Source organism: Colossoma macropomum, unplaced genomic scaffold (assembly GCF_904425465.1).
Source record: "Colossoma macropomum unplaced genomic scaffold, Colossoma_macropomum, whole genome shotgun sequence".
Taxonomy (NCBI): Eukaryota; Metazoa; Chordata; class Actinopteri; order Characiformes; family Serrasalmidae; genus Colossoma; species Colossoma macropomum.
In genome coordinates, this window is record NW_023494808.1 from 20,423,497 (window position 1) to 20,445,840 (window position 22,344).

Consider the following 22,344-nt stretch of genomic DNA (forward strand, 5'->3'; position numbering starts at 1 on the left):
TATGAGAACAAAATGTCATGTGGCACAAATGAAAATAAAAACCTCAATCACTGTCAGTGTGTAGCAGTAGTGAAATACAATTGTAAAATACTTTTTTGAAAATGTTGCTATAAATTGAGATTTATTTTTAATTATTCTAGCAGGCATCATTATTTGTATTTTAAAAAAAGGAAACTAAGTTTTAGTCATTTCATTTTTTCCTGATCCCAGTCTTGCTCATGAAAATGACCCACCTGCTGATCCTTTAGGTCCTTTCTCTCCAGGTGGACCTGCAGGTCCTGGCTGTCCTGGCTCTCCTGCAAACACAGTGATGATGCAACTGTGACTAATAGTGCACAGTAAGCACACAGGCAATATATAAAACAATACAGTGTCCAAAGTTTATCTCCAAAGTTAGCTAACAACACAGTACACAATACAGTACACAATACACAAAGACAGTCGCGTCGGCACAAAACAGACAGAATAGCCACAGCTTTCTTGATATCAAAGTATCACACACAGCTGCCACAATAAAAAATAGCATTTAAACACAATAAAAACATCTTCATTTGTTGGCTTACTTGCTCAGCTATGAAAAAGTAAAGCCAAAATTCAGACTTCTGCTCCTGCTGCTAATGTTTATAGCTATGCAACACAGTTTTATTCCACTTTTGTCCAGTTTTCAGAGAACATACAGTCATATCTTGTGTAAAAAGGTGACCTACCAGTGGCACCACGAGGTCCTTTTTCTCCTTGATCACCTGTTGTTGAAGATGAGATACGCCATATATAACTAACCTACCATTTTAATAAATATTTGAACTATATTTCTCAGCTTTTGGCTAACCTTTAGCTCCAGGAGGCCCTGCAGGTCCTCTCTCTCCTGTACAAAAAAGAGCAAAAGAAAAGTTTGTTATAAACCTAAAAAAAAAACCATTATTTCATCTTTCAACTCCTGGCTTATTACTCAGTTGATAAGGTTTATCATTCAGTAGCCACTAGAAATGATTCTGTATTATGCCCATCTACGTTCCTTTAGACTGTAAGAGAATAAATAAATAAGTTAAGTAATTAATAAATAAATACAAACGCATGTTAAAAATTCATACTTACCCTTTGGTCCAGGGTCTCCAGCGTCTCCACGGAAACCTTGAGGACCAGGAGCCCCTGGAAGTCCTGCACTACCTGGAGCGCCCACCTCACCTGATATGACACATTACATACACATACGTTTTATATGAAAACGAGTTCAAAATATGCAGCCATATTGCTAACTCAGTGGCTGATGTATATGCACATATAATTGTATGCAAACTACATGTCAGCATCAAAATATACTTGAGTAGCAATTATTTCATCACTTTGTTACACCACATCACATGCAACATGCACACATCGCACCTCTGGGTCCCATAGGTCCGGGTGGTCCAGCAGGTCCAGGTGCTCCAGGATCTCCCGCTGATCCTGAAGAACAACAATTTAGGTGAGAGTAGCTTTATCTCCACTTTTATAAACTAATTTGTGCAGATGATGAATTAGAGACAGCAATAAAATTAACAATAATTTATTAAGTAATACCAGTAAGACCAGTCATGACAACAAGAAATAATACTAAAGTGGTCAGGTCCTGCATTAGCAATGCTGATTTAACTGGCTGTCTCAATCAACCTAGGTTTAAACTATCAATGATTAAATTGGGGAGGAACTGAGTAAAAAAATCCAAAAAATCCCTGTATTCTGAGTGAGCTCCATGTAAACTGTAGTTTGTGGATGCAGTACTAAAAAAGTCATTGACTAAACTAAGTTGTCTTAAAATTTAAAGACATGTCAGCATTTAATCGCTAAGCAAAGTATGAAATAGTTTGGTGGTTGTGAGGATAAATATCCCTAAACAGGAGGTTGGATGAAATGTTTTAGAAAGTGGAGCCAGGAACCAATCAGCTTCCAGTACACAGATTCTCAGTGAAAATTCAGCAGATCCATACATTTTTGCAGAACTCAACATCTATCAAGAGTCGAGCTGAAAAGCATTAACTGTTCTTACCTTTGTCTCCTTTCTCTCCGACTCCTGGAGGGCCTGGCTCTCCTCTGGGTCCTGTTGGCCCCTCACGGCCCCTCTGTCCAGGTGGACCATCATGGCCTGGCTCACCTGGTTTGAAACATATCTGCTTATGTCTGAACTTTAGAGTTTCTGTATTTTTCTTTAATTTCTTATTTCCCCCCAAAGTCTGTTTATGACGTACATGTGGTTAAATGTCCCAAAAGTAGTCTCTCAGTTCTTTTTCCAATCTCTTTTTATCCCTTAAATAAGTAGGCTGTGTTGTTAATGTCCCCTTAAGACATGTTTAAAAGGCCTCTCTTCTGATTGGCTGGATTCACATGATACATTTGTAGTCAAGAACAGCACAACATTTAATCACTTTCCCCAAATCTTCCACTCCAAAAATTTTACATCAGTCTGCAGTAACAACACTCCTTATCACTTCAGTGTGAATGGGTAGCTAAACTGTAAACATGTAAATGTGCTCATGGTTGTGACATCAGAACCATGATCAATTAAAAACAGGTTGCCTTTCCTGCTTAGGGACAGGTTAAGAAAACTAACAGCCTAGCAAGAGCCATGAAGTTTTAAGCATTTCTAGAATCTTACCAGCACTTCCTTTAGGTCCTCTTGGGCCTTCTTGTCCCGCGTGGCCAGGTGGACCAGGAGGACCTGGAGGAAATGTAGTTATCAAATGTTAAGACAAAACAAAGGAGAAATATTTTGATTGTTTCCTGTTTATGAAAAGTGTGGGTGATGATCCTCTCACCTGGCACTCCAGGAAATCCTGCATCACCTGAAAAAAAGGGCGAAAACTGTTCAAATGTAGCCACAATGAGATCAGTAATGTAGCACCAGGATTTTACTTTACATTTTCTGGATTATAAATAATTCTTGTACATGTTTCCAATCAAAAATGAAGTCACAAATCTCTTGAGAACACTTAATTTAAACCAAAATACAGCAGCCTCAAAAAGTAATTGGACACTAATACACCACGTTTTTAGGTTATTTCATAAAATGTGCAACAAAATAAATTTTTTTGAGAGAAAAACACTTTTAGTGCTACATCAAACTGCTGGTAGACTGTGTGGAGAATTCTAATTATAGAGATGGAAATGTCAGAGGTGAAAAAGTCTGGGGCTATTTATTTACAGTGGTGTTGGTGAGTTTGTGTTTACTGATGGAATTTTGAACTCAGAAGGCATTTTGGATCCAAAGCTGCAGAAGTCTGCAAAGAAACTGCTCAGATGATAGTGATCTGAAACTCATCAGCACATTAAAAAAATACTTTGCTAAAAAGAAAATTACAGTCTTGGAATGGTCTGTTTACAATAAACGGCACGTGGTATGACGTTTTGTTTCCTACCACAATGAACTTATTACATTGTTAAGTATGGCACACGTGTTCAAATACTTTTTAGGGATCACTGTAAATTGCTTTTATGTAAATATTTAAAAGAAAATAAAAAATGAGATATGCTGTATGCAGATTCAGAACACTGCTCTCTAAAAGGATTGAAAAAAACAAACAAATAAGGACACTGAAAGAAACTGCCTCTTAATTGGACATACTAGACTTCATTGGGTTCTAATAACCGATTGATAATTTACTCTGTACATGGGTAGTGTGAGATGATTTACCTACCTTTAACCCCAGGAGCTCCTGGGTCACCTGTCCATAAAAATGGAGGTGGAAAAAAAAAATAGAAGAGCTTCAGAAGAAACATGGCACAGCTAGCTTATTTAGCAACTTTTTCAAATAGTTACTCATCACAGTGTCTGAATTTGAATTTCTGAATGTTAGAAATGGTCAGGTACACACCTTTGGGTCCAGGCTCTCCTCTCTCTCCTCTCAGTGAGGTCGCAAGTGTAGCTACATAGATGATAAAGAGGGAAGATGGATGAAATAATCACAAAGGAGTTCAAAATGAAATCGTCACTTTATACAAATGCTGGATTTGTGAATGAATGAATGAATGAATGAATGGCCAGAGAAAGAATTAATAAATTACTCAGAAATACGCATCTACATAAATGTTTAACCTCCAGAACAAACTCAGTCACAAACTCTTGGGGTACCTCTGACGCTCTCAGACTGGAGTTCAGACTGGACGAGCTGTTTTATTGTCCTGTGAAGAGCTGCAGGGTCAGGCTGTGCCGGGTCGGAGCTCAGGTTTATAGTGTTTTCCGAGCGTGTTACTGAGGTGTATGAGGAGTCCAGAGGATCCACGATGTTCACAGAAGACGATAAACGGCTGGTGCGAGCCGAGGCCGAGCTCTCCTTTCCCCCTTCCAGAGCATCTACACGAGCCTTCAGGGCCTTCACTTCCTCAGCTAGAACCACACAGATATACAAAATCAAATAAAGGTCTCTATATTCTTTGCATTTATTTTTTTTCATTGAACTCCACTTATGACATTAATGTGGGTTTTGTGTACCAATAATAGTCAGAATTATTTTACCTCTCTACCCACTAGAGTTAAACAGGCTATTTTTGTTACTGTGTCTTTAAGACCATATATATGTGAAGTATCTCTGTTCTGATTGGCTGCTCTGTATTGTGTCTCATTCAAAAAGTAGTCCTGGTCAAAAGTCTCCTCATAACTTCAGTATAAGTGGGCGGGGCTAAACTAATGTAGGATGAATAGGTGGATATACTTAAATATGTCTGTTTTTTGTGACATCACAGAGACAATGAAATTAAAACAGGCTGTTTTTGCACCTTAGTTTCCAAATATGGGCTGTTGGGCTGGGTAATAAAAGGTACACTGTGAAATTAACAATGTATACATACTATTTCAAATTATTTCAAAAAAGTGAGGACAATTCAGTTTTCCATGATTCTAGGCCCTTCAAAAGAAGTTCCTAAGTGCTTGTAGTTGCTCCCAGGACTATTTTAAACCATGAATAATATTTCATTTCAAATGATTTGTTGAATGTGTTACACCAAATCACATCATCCAAATCATTTAATCTTTAAGAACCACATCAAAACTGTATTTTGTGTTGCTAATAACTTAATAAGTGATATAACTAGCTAATAATATACTTAGATCTCTGCAGACTCAAGATATTCTCAAAATATCATCAATGGTGGATTTAAATCTCAACCTCAGAACTGAAAATGGTATCAAAATTAAAAAGCTGTGTATCATTACACCGCTGGTCATCACATGTGAATAATTAAATAACTTAAATGAAAAGCAAAGCAAATTAAAAATATAACATTGTTAAACAAACAGACAGAAGCCAAAACAATCCCAAAGACACATTTTGCATTGTTACATTGCTTGTGCTAACGTGTCTCACCCAGAGCGATGAGTCCAAAGAGAAGGCCCAGCATAAACAGCAGCCCCAGCAATAATCCCAGCAGCCACATCCACCACGTACAGCAGGAACAGAATCCTAGTTTAGTTGCCCCAGATTCCTCTTTACGAATCTCTGCAGTAACGTAAGAATAGACAGTCATTAATAATCGATAACAACGTAATTATAACTTTAAAATGTCCTAATGATGTAACCTTAGGGATTTATGTAAGAAAATAAAAAGTACCATATTTACAGTACTAAGATTTGTCCTTTATTTGTGTAGCTGTCAAGCACTGTTATGTGATTTCTACAGTGTAGTAACATTAATAATAAGTAATAAGTAAGTAATAGTTATTGTTGCATACCTGCGTATGTGGCCTTGTCCTTCGTTGAAGCTTTAGCACCTGTAAAAACAGAATACAGGTTGTTTGTGGATGCTAACTGATGGATTTTGTGTAAGAATCAATGTAATCAAATCTCTGAACTGACCATTCGCCACTGTGGTTGTTTCAACAGTACTGGAGACCATCTTCTTTTCCCGCTTCAGTGAGTCCTCTGAAAATGAGGCTGTCGTGACAGAAACTTCATCAGATATCAACATCAACTCAAAGATTCTTAAACTGTTGTTTATTTCCAGGTTTAAATGAAAAAATACCAGATTTTCAATGTGGTCTCAGACATTTAGACTCCACTGTATATACAATTGCATGTATAGTTTGAGCGCCCCGATAAAATGACATTTTTTGTTGATTTTTGAAATGAGAATTAACACATCCTCTACAGAGAACACATCTGCACATTTTAATGCACGATTATTGTTTATTTGCTGAATTTAACATAATGGGGGGAAAAAAGTGGTCCGTGCAAAAGTTGTGGCACATTTTATATTGTGTGTTTTATTTTTTCCAATATGTTGAACTCAGATAAATAAGCAAATAAGCAAATGAGTAGAAATTGGGAACTAAAATTGCCTAAAAATGCCATGTCCAAGTGTGTTTTCTGTTGAGAATGTGTTAACAAAACATGTAACATGTAATTAATGTGTGTATCTATGTATATGTATGTATGCATTTCTAAATTCAGGATAAAACAATTACTATTGTGATTTAGATAGTAGTCATATCATGTACACTTTAAATGATTTTATTTTCAATACGTTAGAATTTTTAATTACGTAAAATTCATTTAGGTAGAATTATTTTCTAATTTTCCATAATATCTTCTCCTTACTCGGTCCGCTGGAGGAGGTGATTGAGGTGAACTGTTTGCCTGTGTTTTTAGACATTATCAGCCTCTCGCTCTCCTTCTTCGCTGGAGCGTTCTCTTTCTCCAGCAGCATGAACTTGTAGTCTTTAACAAACACATCATCTGTGGTGACAGGACTGCTGGGGGCAGCTGCAAAATAGAAAAGGAGGTTGGGTGGAAGTCAAACTGAGACTGAGTTATGATTGGTTTGTATTTTTCAAAATGCTGTCCTTATTTCTCACCAACAGTTGTGGCTGTTATTCCGGGGGCCACAATGTTCTTTTGCACCCCGTACACTGCAAAAGACAAGCACATAGTTAGAACTACTCTCTTTCATGTGACAGTTCCCTTAAATTCCTCTTATATTCTTGAAAAGCTCTTGAAAAAATCCTCAACCTTAAACCTTCAGAATGAAAAGATATTCAAGAGGTCAATCTATTGATGTCTGCTGGTCTTTTCAGCTTTAACATGCACTCTTCCTCTTGGCCTTGCCATTTACTGTTTACCCTGACACTGAATACCTGACACCATCTTAAGGGTGGTTCCATTACTCTATTAGCTCAAGTGAAGTCTATTACATGAGCGCTCTGAGGGATCGCACGAATAAGTTCAGAAGGAGTCTTAGGTAGCAAACTGCTCCATCTGTTATACATGACTGCTGATATAACTTCATTACTTTACTCTGCTAACTTGCTAGTTAGCAAACTAAAGACTACACAGCTAACAGCAACAAAAAAAGGCAATTCATCATGGTTTATAGGTGTATTAGCTTATAGCCAGACAAAGCAAATATATACAGAATTTATGTACTTTGCTCAAATGTCCTTTAAAATAGTTTTCTTGGCTGGCTAACTAGCTCACTAAGGCCTGACTAGCTGAGGGTCAGTGCGTTCCTATTGAATAATCTGCCGCATACTGTCCTGTCCTCCCTTTGTGTTGCAAGCGGTCACTCGTGTAGTGTAGGTGTAACACACTTCCTAGTGCTGAGTCAAAGTTGGCGAGGACAGGTTAAAAAACTTTTATTAAATTGTCGTGTCCTTATCATATTCACTGAGACACTATAAACAAACACTATTGGTGGCTTTTAGCTAAATCTTTGTTTAATCCCTTAAAATCCCAGGCTTATTACATACTAAGGCTTATTATTCAGTTACTACAGGGACTTCAGTGCAAACTGGTTGAGTTATTTGTAGGTTGTAGAAGTGTGTAATAAAACTTTGGGCCTGCCTGGTGGACCCTGGCCATTTAAGGGGTTGACATATTAGCTCAGGTACAAGTTTTCAATGAGGTTAAAATGAGGTTGTTAGAGCAGAAAGAACACTAAACTGTGTAATATGGGAGTTCACAAGTTCACAATGGTTTCAAGTTACACTAAGCCCTTAAACTGTAAGTGACTGAATGTGGGCCCACATTTCAGTTCTTCACTACAACAACATATTAGATTCAAAGTAGTTAATGAATAATGTATGGTTGTTACTGAATAGCGTTAATAAGTCAGTGGTAAATTTTGCAGTTAATACAGTTAACTAGCTAATTCACAGCTAATTACCTTATTTTGAGGACGAACTCTTCTAAACAAAGGTCAAACCCATGACCTCTTGAACTATGGCTAAGTTCATTGCTACTTTCTCAGTAGCTCACTCACCTGGACCAGCACCGATTCCATTTGCAGTGAGGGCCACACCACCACTGGTGGCTAAGTTATTCTGCATTCCATACACTAGAAAAGCCAACAGCAAAGAACGACTTTACAAGTGAAGAAACATTCTGGTTATTAAAAATGTATTACATCTTTATTAGAACCACCACCCTTGTAGCTGCACCCTGCTTGTGTACTGTTGGAGACAGTAAATTACTACTAGTGTCACTGCTGTGCTAAGAGTAACCCCCACATAATACCTGGTCAACAGTGGCATGTGGTTGGAAACTGACCAATGATGCGTGCGGTAGAGCATGGCTAATAATTTGTGCAGCGACAGATGGGCTACAGTCTGTAGTTGTACACTATATTGTGGACCTTTAAGGTGGGTAGACTGCATAAAGTGGTCAGTGAATGGAAGTACAAGGTACATGTTTCTAACAAAGTGAGTGTAGATCACAAATTCGCTCATTATGAATGAAAACAGCTTAAAGGAAATGTATTTGAGGTCTTAAGAGTTACCAAAAAAATCAGCCCATTATACCATGTAATGTGCTGAGAAACTGATAGTATATAGTGTACTACTGTGGAATTAGTGGCCTGTGGTCTGAGTGTTGAGACACACCTGCGCCGCCAGCAGAAAGACCACCACTCATGGCAGAAGAGCTCAGCGCCAGGTTGTTCTGCAGACCCACTACAAACGGCAATACACACAGAACATTAATCAAACCACAGCATGAACACTGAGCACTAATCAGAGCACAGCATGAACGTGGAACACCAATCAGAGCACAGCATGGACACAGAACACCAATCAGAGCACAGCATGAACACGGAACACCAATCAGCGCACAGCATGAACACGGAACACCAATCAGAGCACAGCATGAAGTATCTGAATCGCTAATTGGAAGCATGTCTGGATAGAAATATAGTGTCAAATGAAAACAACAATCATTTCCAGTAATGACAAAAACAGAAAGGAATATTTTTCAGTTTCTATGATTTACTAGGATTATTGAAGCTACAACTAAAATAATTTGTTAAAAATACTTTAAAATGTAAAATAGAAGACAGTAAGACGCCCCACCTGAAAGATAACTAAATTTCATCCTAATAGATTTTTAATGAATATTGAAAATAATACATACAGACACCACATAAACACAGATACCCTTCATCTAAGAAACAATCAATAAGTATATAGACTCTCTCTCTCTCTCACCACTGTGCTGTAGGGTGGCGTTTGGGCTGAGGTTGTTGGGGTTGGTGTGGTATCCATATCCACTGTACGCAGAATCCAGAATAGTGCTGTCATAACCTGCCGTGAAAAACAAAACCAAGACTGAATACCATCAAGCGTGTGTAAAAGTGTAAGGTGTGTGTGTGAAGTGTGTGTGTGTGTTACCTGAGTGGCTCTCAGTGCGTGTTTCTACGCTGGCCTTCTTGGGAATGGGTAGAGTGTTGGTGGGAGAGCGAGGAGGACTGCTGCTGCTGGAACGACTGCCTTTCAACAGCTTCTTCACATCATCCAGTTCAGTCCCTACACACACCCAAACAGACACAGGTGTTCTTTTACGCTGATTACTGTAGCTAACTGCCAACCCCAACCCAGCACTAAGCTGAACCTCAGGAAACAAAAAGAAATCTTTGGCTTTTACTTTTTCAAATGGAACCTGAATTTCTTAATTCAGACAGGATCCTTCCTATGATCCCTTATTGTTGTTTTCTAGAAAACAACTCTGTTTCCATGGCCCCATGTTTCCTCAGTCATGTCTCCTTAAATAAGTTTTCATGAAGTTCCAATGGAAGAATAACGTCCAAACTGCTGGCATTTATAAATGTACATATTCTGATATTCTATTATTCTGATTATTCACAAAGTTTATGACTGATACGCTCTGACTTCTCAAAAAAACAGTTTGCGTTACAAAGTTTGCTTTGCCAGCTAATTAGCTCACTGAGGTTAGCCTAGCTGAAGGTGAGTGTGTTCATATTGAAAATCTGACTGTTTATTGTCCCCTGTGTGACCTTGATGACCCCAGGACTCCAATCAAAACATCATGCACAGAAAACACTCAGACATGCTCCCTGATGTGTTTCACTTTGAAATGTGTCACAGTAGGGAAGGAAAATGCAGTATAATGTCTTATTCAGGTTGACTAGAGGGAGTTGAAGGTTATTTGATGTAATTTATGGGGCCACATATTAAGTATTTTATGGGGATGCAGATCAGCATGCAGGAAAACATTTTAGCTAACCAGCTAACTTATACAGAGAATGATGGAAAACATGAACATTCATTGAAGTTCTGGGGACATCTGGCTGATCCCTGAGGGAAGATGCTTATTACAAAAAAAAAAGCTTTTGTGTGAAAAAAGTAAAGAAGAGCTTTTGGTTCCTGAGGTCATATGACCAGGTTAGGGCTAGCATAGCAGCATTTAGCTACAGTAGTACAGAAATCTACAAAAGGAAAAAGAAGAATGGGAATACCAAATTGGTTATGTGTATGTATTCAGCTCTGTGTGGGGACCACATTTCGTCAGGATGATGGGAAACATGAACGGGAGATGTTGTGGGGACATTTGGCTGGTCTACGTGAGGAGTGTACCTAAATGTTCCCAGGACTCTGTATTCCCTCAACTCTTTATATGATAGACCTCAATATGGCTTAAGCGTCAATGGGTTTGTGAAAGGCGCTATATAAGTTGAACTTATTATTATTATAGGGCTGAAAGGGTCCCTAGGGGTGGCAGGGGGAACATGATGTATATATTACGTTTCTCATAACATGTGGCCTCAATATAGTAATTTATGGCTTCAGTATAGTAATTTGTGGCCAGGCCTTATTAAAAAAGATCACCGTCACCTTAGGGGCTGCGTAGCATGGTGACCAAACCTCAAAATACTGTTTTGTTTGTTTGTTTTTTGATTTGTTTTGTTTTGAGGGGGGCAAATGTCACCATGTTTTGATGGAGGATTACAGAAAACAAGAATTCAGTCTTTGAAATGATATGTATGTATATCTATGTACAATACATAGACAATAATGTGCAACATTAGTTCATTCAGTAGTTTGGTACTGACATCTGGTGGAGGGTGAGGCGCTCTGCAGTCTGGCTCTGATCTCACTCTCTGCAAAAGACAAGAATCAAGTTACTCTTTCACTTCTACAGCCACTTTTGTTCAAGCTTTGGAATGACACATAAGGACTTTTACATGTACCTCTGGTCTGGCTGCGCCCCCTGGTGGCCGAACTTGCAGCTGCTGAAGATGAAAACGTAAGAACAGTGAACATGGAGATCATTTTAGATCACAAGTGTCCTTAATCCACTTATTATCAGTACGGTTTAAATGTACAACAATTTATTCAATTAGCAAAGAAAATACACCTACTGTACTCCTTCCTGGTGTATTCAGGGGAAGAATTGGCACTGGAGCTTCCTGATGAAAGAAAAAGAGATCATGCAGATAGATGTATCTTATTTAATATGTGTATAAGTGAAGAGTGTGGCTTCTCGCACAATTGAGTAATGCAGTTCCTCCCTCATTATGTGTCTCTCTCCCTCCCACAAGTTTCAAATTAGCACTTTAACACTTAAATAATATGTGTCTATGAATATTTCAGTTATTTTAGAACATGCAATAGTAGCTCACACAGTGTAGGTTTATATATTATAAAATAGACACTAAAAGGTATTTTTAGATGTTTTATTCAGCATTTCATAACACTATTAAATGCTAAATAACATACTGTAATTATTTACTTACATTAGTTTCTTGTCAAGTTATCTGCCTTAAAATTTGAACACCACATTTGAAATACAGGACATTATGTATATAATTATTTTTAATAATATTTTTACAGCATCCTATTAGTTACTTGAAAACTGCGAACATGCACAGAACTAGCATATAAGAATCATGTTTTATGTTAGTGAAACCATTGATTCCAAACTTTTGACTAGTGCATATCACGCACAGGGACTTGCAGTCAGCTCCATAATTATTGGTAAAGATGGGAAAAAGATCATAAAAAATCTTTGTGGTTAATTAGTCCAAACTGAAAAAAAAAGAAAAAACATTCTAACCTTTCATTAAAGTAAAAACGTATCCAAAAACAAAGTAGAAAAATAAAATGTGTTTTTTAGTGAAAACAAGTTAACCCAGGTAATAAACCTAATTATGGCTTGTTTCTGAAAATTGTAGGCCACAGTTTCTATCTATGTGCTAAGTCTGACATAGCGGTACAAAAATAAAACTATTTTTTTAACTTTTGCACTGGCTCGATTTGATCTTTTCTGGTATGTTAACTTCAGTAAATAAACAGTAATTGCGCATTAAAATCTGCAGAACCAATCAACCATAACATTTTTTGTTGACCTTTGTTACCCATCTTAATCAAGGGTGCCAATAATTACGGAGCTGACAGTGTATATCCATCATGATTGGTCCAAGCGATGAAATGTCAAGAGGTCAGAAGGTCCCACTCACCCTCGTATACCGCAGAGCGCATGGTCAGGCTACTCTTCCTCTCTGCTGGGATTGGTGAGTAGGTAATGGATGAGGAACCGCTCTTCATCGCACTGCCTGAGGAAGAGGAGCTGAACTTGGTCACTGTCAGAGAGCCGCCTCCCCCTGACATGGCCGATGAGGAGGACATGGTAAGGGAACCGCCGGACATGCCGGCCAGCTCCGCAGAAGAGCCGGTCACCAACCGAGAAGAAGAGGAGGAGGAGCGGGTCTCAAAGGCGCCCGAGGAACCTCCTCCTGAGGAACCTCCAACTGTGACAACCGAGATGCTGCTAGAACCTCCAGCTGAGGCTCCAGAACTTCCAGTAGCTCCACCTGAGACGGACAGGGACGTACCAGACGAGGTCCCAGATGAGTTGCTACCAGCTCCACCACTGATGACTCGGACAGAACCACCACTTGAGCCTCCTACTGAAGATGCTGGAAGAAAGACAAACAAACAAACAAACAAACAATGACTCCAGTTCATATGGAGTTATTGGGACAACAGTGGATGAATATGCTGCAAGAAAAATGACTTTAAGGGCCCATGTTCTGCACTGCTCTTGTACTTTTTCTTTTTCCTGATATTCCATGACATTTTCCATGATATGTAAGTCACCATCTCTAATGTTAGCCTAATGTCAGCAAGGCCAACCTGTAAGGAAGGTTCCTAATAATGTGGCCTTGAATTTACAGTAAATATGGTAAACTGACACAAGAGAGTTTTAACTGAGGAGAACTGTCACTCAGTGAAATCTTCCGGGTTGGTCAGACACTAGAGGGCACTGCTGAGAGAGTCTAGACTGAATGGGCTCCTATAGAGCTTTTGCGCAAAATCTTGTAAATAATACACAGACAAATGCACTAGTTGTCTTAACACAGAACAGCATAAATATGCATGAAATATGTTTTGAGTTTTCAGCTCCGATTGTAGGCCTTTTTAACAGTGAGTGCCCAAAACCTATTTTCTCTAGTAAAATGGAGCAATAATGATAAATTTCCATAGATTTTTTCTTTTCAAAATGAAAGGAAATTCCTGTATGGAAGACTAAAAAAACTGAGTTAACATTCAACTCCATTCAGCACCATCAGAGCCAGTTTTTGAGCAGCCTGGCCACTTCCTCTTTTCCCCATCATGTCAAAAACAGGACTGCAAAACAGCAGAGGGCGCCCGCGAGTGAGTCCTCAATGAATAGAAGTAAATGGAGCTCAATGGCTAAAAACAAAAAGCTAAAATAGTTTCTAATCACTTGCCCAGAACTTTAATTTTATAAAGTCGAAGGACGTGTTTCACTAAAAAAGCAAAGAAAACCGACCTACATATATACTTCCTTTTTTTATACAGCAAACGGGTTTTGGGAAGCAGGACTAGCATTACTGCTAGTGAGTGCTGATTGGTTGGCGAGCGGAGCAGCTCATTGGCTGTTCGCACTCACAGACATCCTTTCAACCTCCTATAACTCGAGTTTAAAAGCTCTTAAAAGTATAACAGCAATGTTAAAATGTTTTATGCTGTTCTGTGTTCAGGAAATGATTGTATTCTTTTACATTAAAAAACGTTTAAGCATTTATAAACTATGATTTTGCTCAAATGCTCCATCTTAACTATTCATTTTGGACTCGCTCGGGAGCGCCCTCTAGCGTTTGAGAAACCTGGAAGACCTTACAGATTGGGGATTCTCCTCTCTACAAGTTCTTTGGCACCATTCACTGAGGGCTCGCTTGTACACTCCCAATTTGCAGCCATGTTTTTGGTAAAATGGGAGGAATAAGACAGGTTATTTCATCACAGGAAGTGATGTCGAAAGTGAAGTTGTGCTCACAGGATATGACATAACTAGTGCTGCTGCTGCTGCTGCTGCCTCCTCCTCCACTGCTCTGTGTGATGATCCTCTTCTCCACCAGCACTGCTCCTCCAGAAGAAGATCCAGAAGCAGAAGCGGAGCTCGAACTAGAACTAGAAGTCACGACCCGCTGCGTGCTCGCCGAACCACTGTTGCCCTCTAGTGGTGGAAAGAGAACAGCACATGAATATGGTCATGATAGTGGCTGTGAAGTGAATTATCCATTAAGTTGATCATACATACATACATACATACATCATCTAAACCACTTATCCTTCTGGGTCGCGGTGTAAGATGATCATGAAACATTATTTTCTGAAGAGTACAAATATCTGTCAAATATCTGTCAAATATCTGTCATTAGCACCAGTGTAGATTACAATAATAATTCCGACTCACTTGGTGGAAGGGATGTTAATCTTGTTGTGGTCACTGTCTCTGTAACTGCAGAAGAAGAAAAACATGTTCTTAAGTGATGCGAGCTGGGGGGCCAAATTCCAGTCCTGGAGGGTCTTATTCCAGTACAGTTTAGTTTAGTCCCTGCTCACACACACCTGATTATCTGGTACTGTTCAGCTTTAATAGCTGTATCTGAACAGATTAATCTCCAAACTGCACAAACTGTTCTACAACTTCAGAATAAAAGTTTACCCACCGCTGAGATTTAAAGCTAAGTTTAAGAGCTAAGTTTAAAATACTGAATAACAGAGCCACAAAATTTAGTGTTTGTGTTTTCCATGACGTTTTCATAACCACTAGGTGGCGCTCATAATATAAAATGTAAGCAAAAGACATTGCCTGCAGCTTGATCAATCAACAAAGGCAAGCTTGCTCTGAGGGACAAGCTGGGATTTCACAATCTGAGATATAAGAAGCAATAAGAAGCTGAAATTTCTCAATCTGAGCTACAAGATGCAATAAGAAGTGTGGCGTCCTGCCTGGGCCACACTGCTAAACTTTCTCAATCTGAGCTGAAAGAATTTTATAAACTACAACATCCCAGTTTGAGCTAGAAGAGGCTTGAAGAAGCTATAATTTCACAATATGAGCTACAAGAAGCAACCGTTTTACAGTCTGAGCTGTAAGAAGAAAGATTGTTTTGGGAAATCTGAGTAAGAAAAGCTTGTTTCAATATTGAGCTGTTACTACTACACAATCTACTATTTTATAGGCCTGTTTTATTGTTCTTATTGGAAAATATCTATCAAAAAGATATTCCACTGAACATTCATTTCCACTCACCTTTCCCTGAAACCCCTGATCCCCCCTCTGCGTTCACAATCTTGGATGTGATTAAACTGTCCATTCCATGTTAACTGTTTGAAAAGGACATAAACCAGAATAAGCTTTGCTGTTGTGGCATTAAAAGAAAAACAAAGAATATTTGATCAAATTCACCAAATCAACAAATGTTACCCAATTAAAATCACCAAATCACCAAATTTCATGAAACCAAAATGATCAAATCACCAAATTTCATCAAATCAAAACCACCAAATTAGCAAAAAATGATTTAGAATAGAAATACTAGATAGAAATTCTACATTCAGTGCTGTTCACATGCCACAACAATCACCATCAGAAAACAAAAAGGGCATTTCAACTTATTACCGACTGCACTCAATGCTCTGAGTTTAGAAAGGAAGGAAACCCTCAACAATAAGGCTCTAATTGCATCCCAACATGCTAGAGCTGATTTACACGTCCCTGCCATAGGGACATGTGATTACTTTTGCTCTAACCAAAATTTTATCACTATCACACCTGCTAAAATCCACAAAAACAGCAGCCTGCAGCAGCACTACAGCAGCCACATCAGACAGTCTAGATGCTCTTCTCATCATCAGACCAGCTTTCCTTAAGCTCAAACTCACCACTCTTGGTAGAGCTCAGCTCCATCCTACAGACCCGAACTGCACTGGCTGAGTAAAGAAATCGAAGCCTAACACACCCTATGAAGCGATTTTAACTATGGCATCAGGAATACTCAATACATCTGGACGCCGCAGGTTTCGACAAGACTCCTCTCCTCAGGCACCTGCTCACTCACTCCATATGGGACACACTGTATGAAATATATACATTCTGAAGGCTCATTAATCCACACCCTGCCTGGGGAACCACACTACTGCACAGTCGTATACATAAAGGAGTCAGAATGTATTACAAGAACAACTTTTGGTTTCCTAGAACCTTTAAAACGATGATTCTTTAAATAATAACATTGTAGATGTGATATAAATGAAATGAGTGTGAAGATTTTTTTAAGAACCTTTTCGTAATGTAAAGGTTCCACACCAATAAAATTATTTCCTAGAACCGTACATTAAAGCCAAGTCTCAAACCTCATTTACGAAAATGTTTTTTTAAGAACCATCCATTGAAGGGTTCTTTAGGGCATAGAAAGTGGTTCTTATATGGTCTTGCTCCGATAATCCCCTTTTTGTACCTTTATTTTTGTTTTAGTTTTTACCTTAGACATTGTCAAATGAAATCCAAAATATAGAGGCATCACTCCAAAAAACACTTTTGGCACCTTAAAGGTTTGAATTTTTTTTCTGTAACATTGTCTGAAGTAATTTAAAAAGTAAGTGAAATATTGAGTTCACTGGACTTCTAATACACCGTGACCCAGAAGGATAAGCGGTTTAGATGATGTATGTATGTATGGACTTCTAATAGTAAGTTAACAGAAAATTAAGTAATGAGTTACATTCTGTTAACTTACTATTTGAGGTGAAATGTCGTAGACATACTGCAGCAACCAACACATTAACATCTGTGAGTATATAAAAAAATGTTTTTCCTTTTTATTTAAGTATTTTATCAGTTTTTCTCCACTGTCTTTTTACATGTCTCTCAATTTTAAACTCTCATTTTTACCTTTGAACCCATTTTCCAGTTCAAACACTTCTACGTCCTCTCCTCATAATATTTTATATTTTATTTCGTAGAACTTTTATTTTTGTATGAAAGTGATAAACAGATATGTTTATTAATGTCTCAGTACATGAACAGAAACTCTGTATCTTTCTCTTCTTTCCTTTCTTCATTGTTTATTTTTTGTTTGTTTATTGGTTCTTTCTTTCTTTTTTCTTTCTATTAATTGTTTCTTTCTGTCTGTCTTTTTTTCTTTCTTTCTTTCTTTCTTTCTTTCTTTCTTTCTTTCTTTCTTTCTTTCTTTCTTTCTTTCAATTGATTCTTTCCTTCTGTCTTTATTTATTACTTTCAATTAATTTTTTTGCTTCACTTTCTTTCTTTTTCATTTCTATTGATTTCTTTCTTTCTTGCTTATTATTTATTCTTTTTTCTTTTTTTCTTTCTTTCTTTCTTTCTTTCTTTCTTTCTTTCTTTCTTTCTTTCATTAGGAGGAAGGTAATCCGCTAACTCCTAAACAGTCATAAATACATAAATAATGTTTACAGATTTCAAGGCATAGTTCCAGATACAACACTGATCTGTGTGTGTGTGTGTGTGTGTGTGTGTGTGTGTGTGTGTGTGTGTCCCAAGGCTAGTTATTCTGTGATGTTCTACAGTGTTGTGGTTTTCCTCATATCTTATGACAATAACAGTGATTAACGTCTCACAGACATGAATTGACTGTATGACTGTACTAATCTCTCTCCTCCTGTACAAATCACTCTGTTACTTGGCCTTTGAAGATAACATGCTTGTTCTCCTGTTGTAGACACACGACAGTGCTGTCATGTTTTTTTTTGAGTTGATTTTATGAAGGTGCACAATAACAGATTTTGATCATTTTTTTAATGAGACAAACACAGCATTTAAGCTGTAACTGAAATCAAAGCATATTCTTGTCTTGCTGTGAAATGTCAAATGACACCTACAGACTTATTAAAGGAACTGAAGGAATACTCCTAATATCTATCTGCCACATCCGTAGCATGCAGTCGATTATCATGGACATCAACTGTACATCAACTGTACAGCTGCAGCATACAGAGGTTAGGTTGGGAAATACTGAAGTATTTCTTTCCACTGGTACATACAGCAGTAGGCCATTATCATAGTATAAATGACCTAAATACTGAATAGTAATACAGAAACTTCATGTGACAAACATCACATAGCCACATCGTTCATCTACATGGAGAAAATGATGATCGTATTAAGTGCGAGAGAAGATTGCTAAGACAATCTGAGAGGACAAAAATATATAAGCTAATGGAAGGAAGCTTAAATACACAACAGAACAGTAAACAACAACAACAACAACACAAGAAGCAGCAGCAATGTTCCCCCATTTGCTCCAACAGTCCATTTATTTTTATTTTCACAACAGAGTATTTCTCATTTAGTCAAGTTAAACTAAACCAGAATCAAGCTTATCCAATGCCTAACATGACGACATATTACACCAGCACGGCTCTGTCAGCTTACACACATTGGGCAAAGGACACAATACCCCTTTTTCTTTTCCATCACCAATACCGATATTGAAACCTTGAGCATCAGCCAATATTGGTCCATTATTTTTCTTTTAAAAAACCACTCAGCCCCAACCCCTCTAAATTCCCAGTCTTATTAGATACTAAGGCTTATTATTCACTAACTACAGGGACTTCAATGCAAACTAGAAGCTGTTAAGCTATTCTTAGGTTATAGAAGTGCATAATAAAACTTTGGGCCTGCCTGGTGGACCCTGGCCATTTAAGGGAGCTATTTTTAATTGAAGCACTTCACTTAGGATGTGGAGTATCATGCCATTTGTTACAGGATTGATCAGATTCAATTTGTTTCCTTCTGACATCCAATCCAGAGTTTTCTGCTGGCTCCACACTGATACCTGGTATTGGATCAGAGCCATCCTATGTGGAATGTATTTATTTTATTTACTAATTTATTTGTCAGGGACAGTGGCCTTTAATAAATCTTTTAGGTCAGATGTCAAGATGCATCTTAAAATAGCTTATATTAAAAAAAAATAAATTTAATAGTACAAAACGATGCACACATTTGAATCGAGTACATTGAATGCATCACTTTTTTTTTCAAAATACTAAGAAATCCTGCGAGTGTGAGTGTACATTGCCATCAGGCCTTCACTACATCAATACTCATTATGCAACTCTATGATTATCTGCATATTTGATGCTGCAAGTCTTAAAGGGTGCAGGTAGCTGCAGTGGATGAATGCTGCCTGCACACTTGAAGCAGCATTGATGGCTTTGGCAAAAAGACTGACTTCATGTGACTTTATGATAGTCAATTATAATGTAGTAATACTCTTATAATTGACTGTCACAAAGTTAGATGAAGTCAGACAGTCAATTATGTTGTGCTAATATCATTTTAATTGACTGTCTGTGATATTATGACAGTCAATTATAATGTAGTAAAACCATCACACTACACCTTACCACTTAACTCAACATCACCACAACTACATATCTTACATATTAGTTTCATATTAGTGATGAATCAGAGTAATTATTGCACAATAAGGTGAATACCTACTAAAGCAATAAGCCCAGAGTTACAGGGTTTAGAATGTAGCAATCACTCACCTGTTCCCTCTTTGTGGAGAAATGGGTTACGCTGGCTTCTTCTGCGCTGTGACTGAGTGCTGAGTGCTGAAAACTGATTATATTTACGGCCGGGTCAGGGTGACTAATCTGCGGGCAGGTATGCAGGCGTTTTTGGAGGAATTTTGCAGGACCTACTGTACACCAGTTGTTCTGACTCACCGTTTCTATCTGCAAGTTTGAACAAGACGAGGGGCTGTAAGTAGCTGCCTGTGAAGGGCACATATAGCTTGGAGAAAACAGACCCTCAAGGCATATTCATTATAAAGAGAGAGAGAAAGTCATGAGCAGAAAAACACTGTCCTCCAGGTTAGGCTTTTAGCTGAAAGATGGATTGTAGTAAAACGACGGCATCCATCATGACTCAAAGTGATCTGCAATTTAAGACCTTTGTTTCGGTGAATGGTTTGCAAAGTAACCAAAATAAGTGCCCCTGTGTAAAGTCGTTAAAGTTCATGTAAATGAAAATATATTTAGTGGGTAACCTTAAAAAGACGACAGCTGCTTGCAAAAATGTTTCTCCATACCAACACGCCTACTCTCTTAAAAATAAAGGCAATGCCTTTTGGTTCCCAAAAGAGCCTTTCAGTGAATGGTCCTTTAAAGAACCATTTGTGTAATTGTGAAGAAGCTTTTTAAAGTTTAATGAAGCCCCACATAATGTATTGGTTTTACACCAGTTAAACCTTCCTCCTAACTGTACATACGAGCCAAGAACCCTTTAAGAACTTTGTTTATCAGGCCTGGAAGGTCACGTCATAGATTTCCATAAAAAATAAATATATTTTATTTGGAGCACACATTGCAAATGCAACCATGCAAAAGCACATGATCCAGATAGCTTATTAGTATTATTTTTGTTATTATTTCAATTGCCTCTGCACTGTCAGAAAAAGAAGTATTGTGTACATTTTCGTTCGTCAAGGTACAAACAGTGTAAATGTACCCTCGAAGGTACAACAGAGGATTAAACACACTTTTTCATGACCTCATGTTTTAAAACAGAACAACAAATTAAGATGGCTGGAGACGAGACTGGGGTGTGTGGAGTCAGTCATTGGAATGGATTATGCTACAGTTATGTTCCCTAACTAAAGTACTGAAGATGAGCCCTTGAAGGCGCCACCCCAGTGACACAGCCCCTTTTTTCTGAGTGTGTAAAATATTGATTGTCATTGCTTACTGATGAATGTTGCAATGAAGTTTCTCTCAAATTTCCACAGCGCTTGTGTTTATTATGATGACCACAGTTTTTGTAATGCAGTGTGTTGCTAGTAAACCCAGCTCTAGTTTATTGGCAACGCTTGTGGGAAATGGTTTCATCCTCAGCTGTATACAAAAATCATGAAGTCCCTCCAAATTCCTCACAGAGCATCCAAAACTGTTTTAGCGTGATACAAACCATCTCCAAAAAGGTATTTGAGGTGAGAGGAGAATTGCACTGAATAAATAAACAACACCGTGCTCAAGTAGGACTGCAGTCGACTGCTGACAGGACTAAAACTTGAAAATGAAATGGGAGAAAAATGGACAGGTTATTATATAATGAGAAAATGCTGTGCAGTGCAATGCAGCTGTGTTCAAATGTTTGTCAAATGCTGTCAAATGACATATTTAGTTCATTTGTAAGTGAATCTTCTACAGAGAACACACTTAAATATGGCATTTATCTGCAACTATTCCTTTGCTAAGTTTAACATATATATATATACATATAAATATATATATATATTTTTTTCCAAAATGTTAAATTCAACAAATCAAACAGTATTAAAATGTGCAGAAGTGTGTTCTGTGTAGAGAATGTGTTATTTTCACTTCATAATCAACAAATCATGTAATTTGACTAAATGTGTTCAAACTTGCCTTTAACTCTATAGGAATATAAAATGTAGATTCTGTTACTTCCTGTTCAGATGCTGTGGACGGCTATCTAACAAACAATTTGCAACTTTGTGAACAGCAATAATTTAATGTCAGTGTTACAGTGTTAGAGTTTCATAATAAATAAATAAAAATAAAATTACAAGGCATTTAGTTTTCTTAATTTTTTTTGGTAAACAAAACATCGTTTGAATGACTCCATCTCCTCCCCAATTACGTTAAAGCCAGTTCCACCTGGGGAAGCTCTATCACACGACGTTACCAAGCTGGGAGGGTGAAGGCTAGCACAAGCTTCCCCTGAGACATGTGAGGCTAACACAACAACACTGGACAAC

General features: G+C 37.9%; 1 protein-coding gene across 4 annotated transcripts in view; it reads right to left on the reverse strand.

Annotated features, from left to right (window-relative positions):
• The window catches only part of col17a1a (collagen, type XVII, alpha 1a), a 33,088-nt gene extending 12,754 nt beyond the window's left edge, over positions 1-20,334 (reverse strand). For 2 of the 4 annotated variants that reach the window (XM_036557732.1, XM_036557728.1), the window contains exons 1-28: positions 16,454-16,633; positions 15,822-15,895; positions 14,979-15,023; positions 14,559-14,738; positions 12,715-13,173; positions 11,617-11,664; positions 11,446-11,487; positions 11,308-11,355; positions 9,629-9,763; positions 9,446-9,541; positions 8,846-8,914; positions 8,227-8,301; positions 6,824-6,877; positions 6,567-6,731; positions 5,826-5,903; positions 5,702-5,740; positions 5,337-5,468; positions 4,106-4,360; positions 3,849-3,899; positions 3,672-3,698; positions 2,793-2,819; positions 2,633-2,695; positions 2,027-2,131; positions 1,384-1,446; positions 1,096-1,185; positions 830-865; positions 708-743; positions 234-296 (exon numbers count right to left, since the gene is read on the reverse strand). In XM_036557732.1, the coding sequence (XP_036413625.1) occupies positions 234-296; positions 708-743; positions 830-865; positions 1,096-1,185; positions 1,384-1,446; positions 2,027-2,131; positions 2,633-2,695; positions 2,793-2,819; positions 3,672-3,698; positions 3,849-3,899; positions 4,106-4,360; positions 5,337-5,468; positions 5,702-5,740; positions 5,826-5,903; positions 6,567-6,731; positions 6,824-6,877; positions 8,227-8,301; positions 8,846-8,914; positions 9,446-9,541; positions 9,629-9,763; positions 11,308-11,355; positions 11,446-11,487; positions 11,617-11,664; positions 12,715-13,173; positions 14,559-14,738; positions 14,979-15,023; positions 15,822-15,885 (2,545 nt within the window). In that variant the 5' untranslated portion in view covers positions 15,886-15,895; positions 16,454-16,633. Of the gene's footprint in view, positions 1-233; positions 297-707; positions 744-829; positions 866-1,095; positions 1,186-1,383; positions 1,447-2,026; positions 2,132-2,632; positions 2,696-2,792; positions 2,820-3,671; positions 3,699-3,848; positions 3,900-4,105; positions 4,361-5,336; positions 5,469-5,701; positions 5,741-5,825; positions 5,904-6,566; positions 6,732-6,823; positions 6,878-8,226; positions 8,302-8,845; positions 8,915-9,445; positions 9,542-9,628; positions 9,764-11,307; positions 11,356-11,445; positions 11,488-11,616; positions 11,665-12,714; positions 13,174-14,558; positions 14,739-14,978; positions 15,024-15,821; positions 15,896-16,453; positions 16,634-20,107 lie in introns of those variants that run through there. The other 2 variants (XM_036557729.1, XM_036557731.1) reach the window with 2 other exon arrangements.
• Between the last annotated feature and the right edge of the window lie 2,010 nt (positions 20,335-22,344).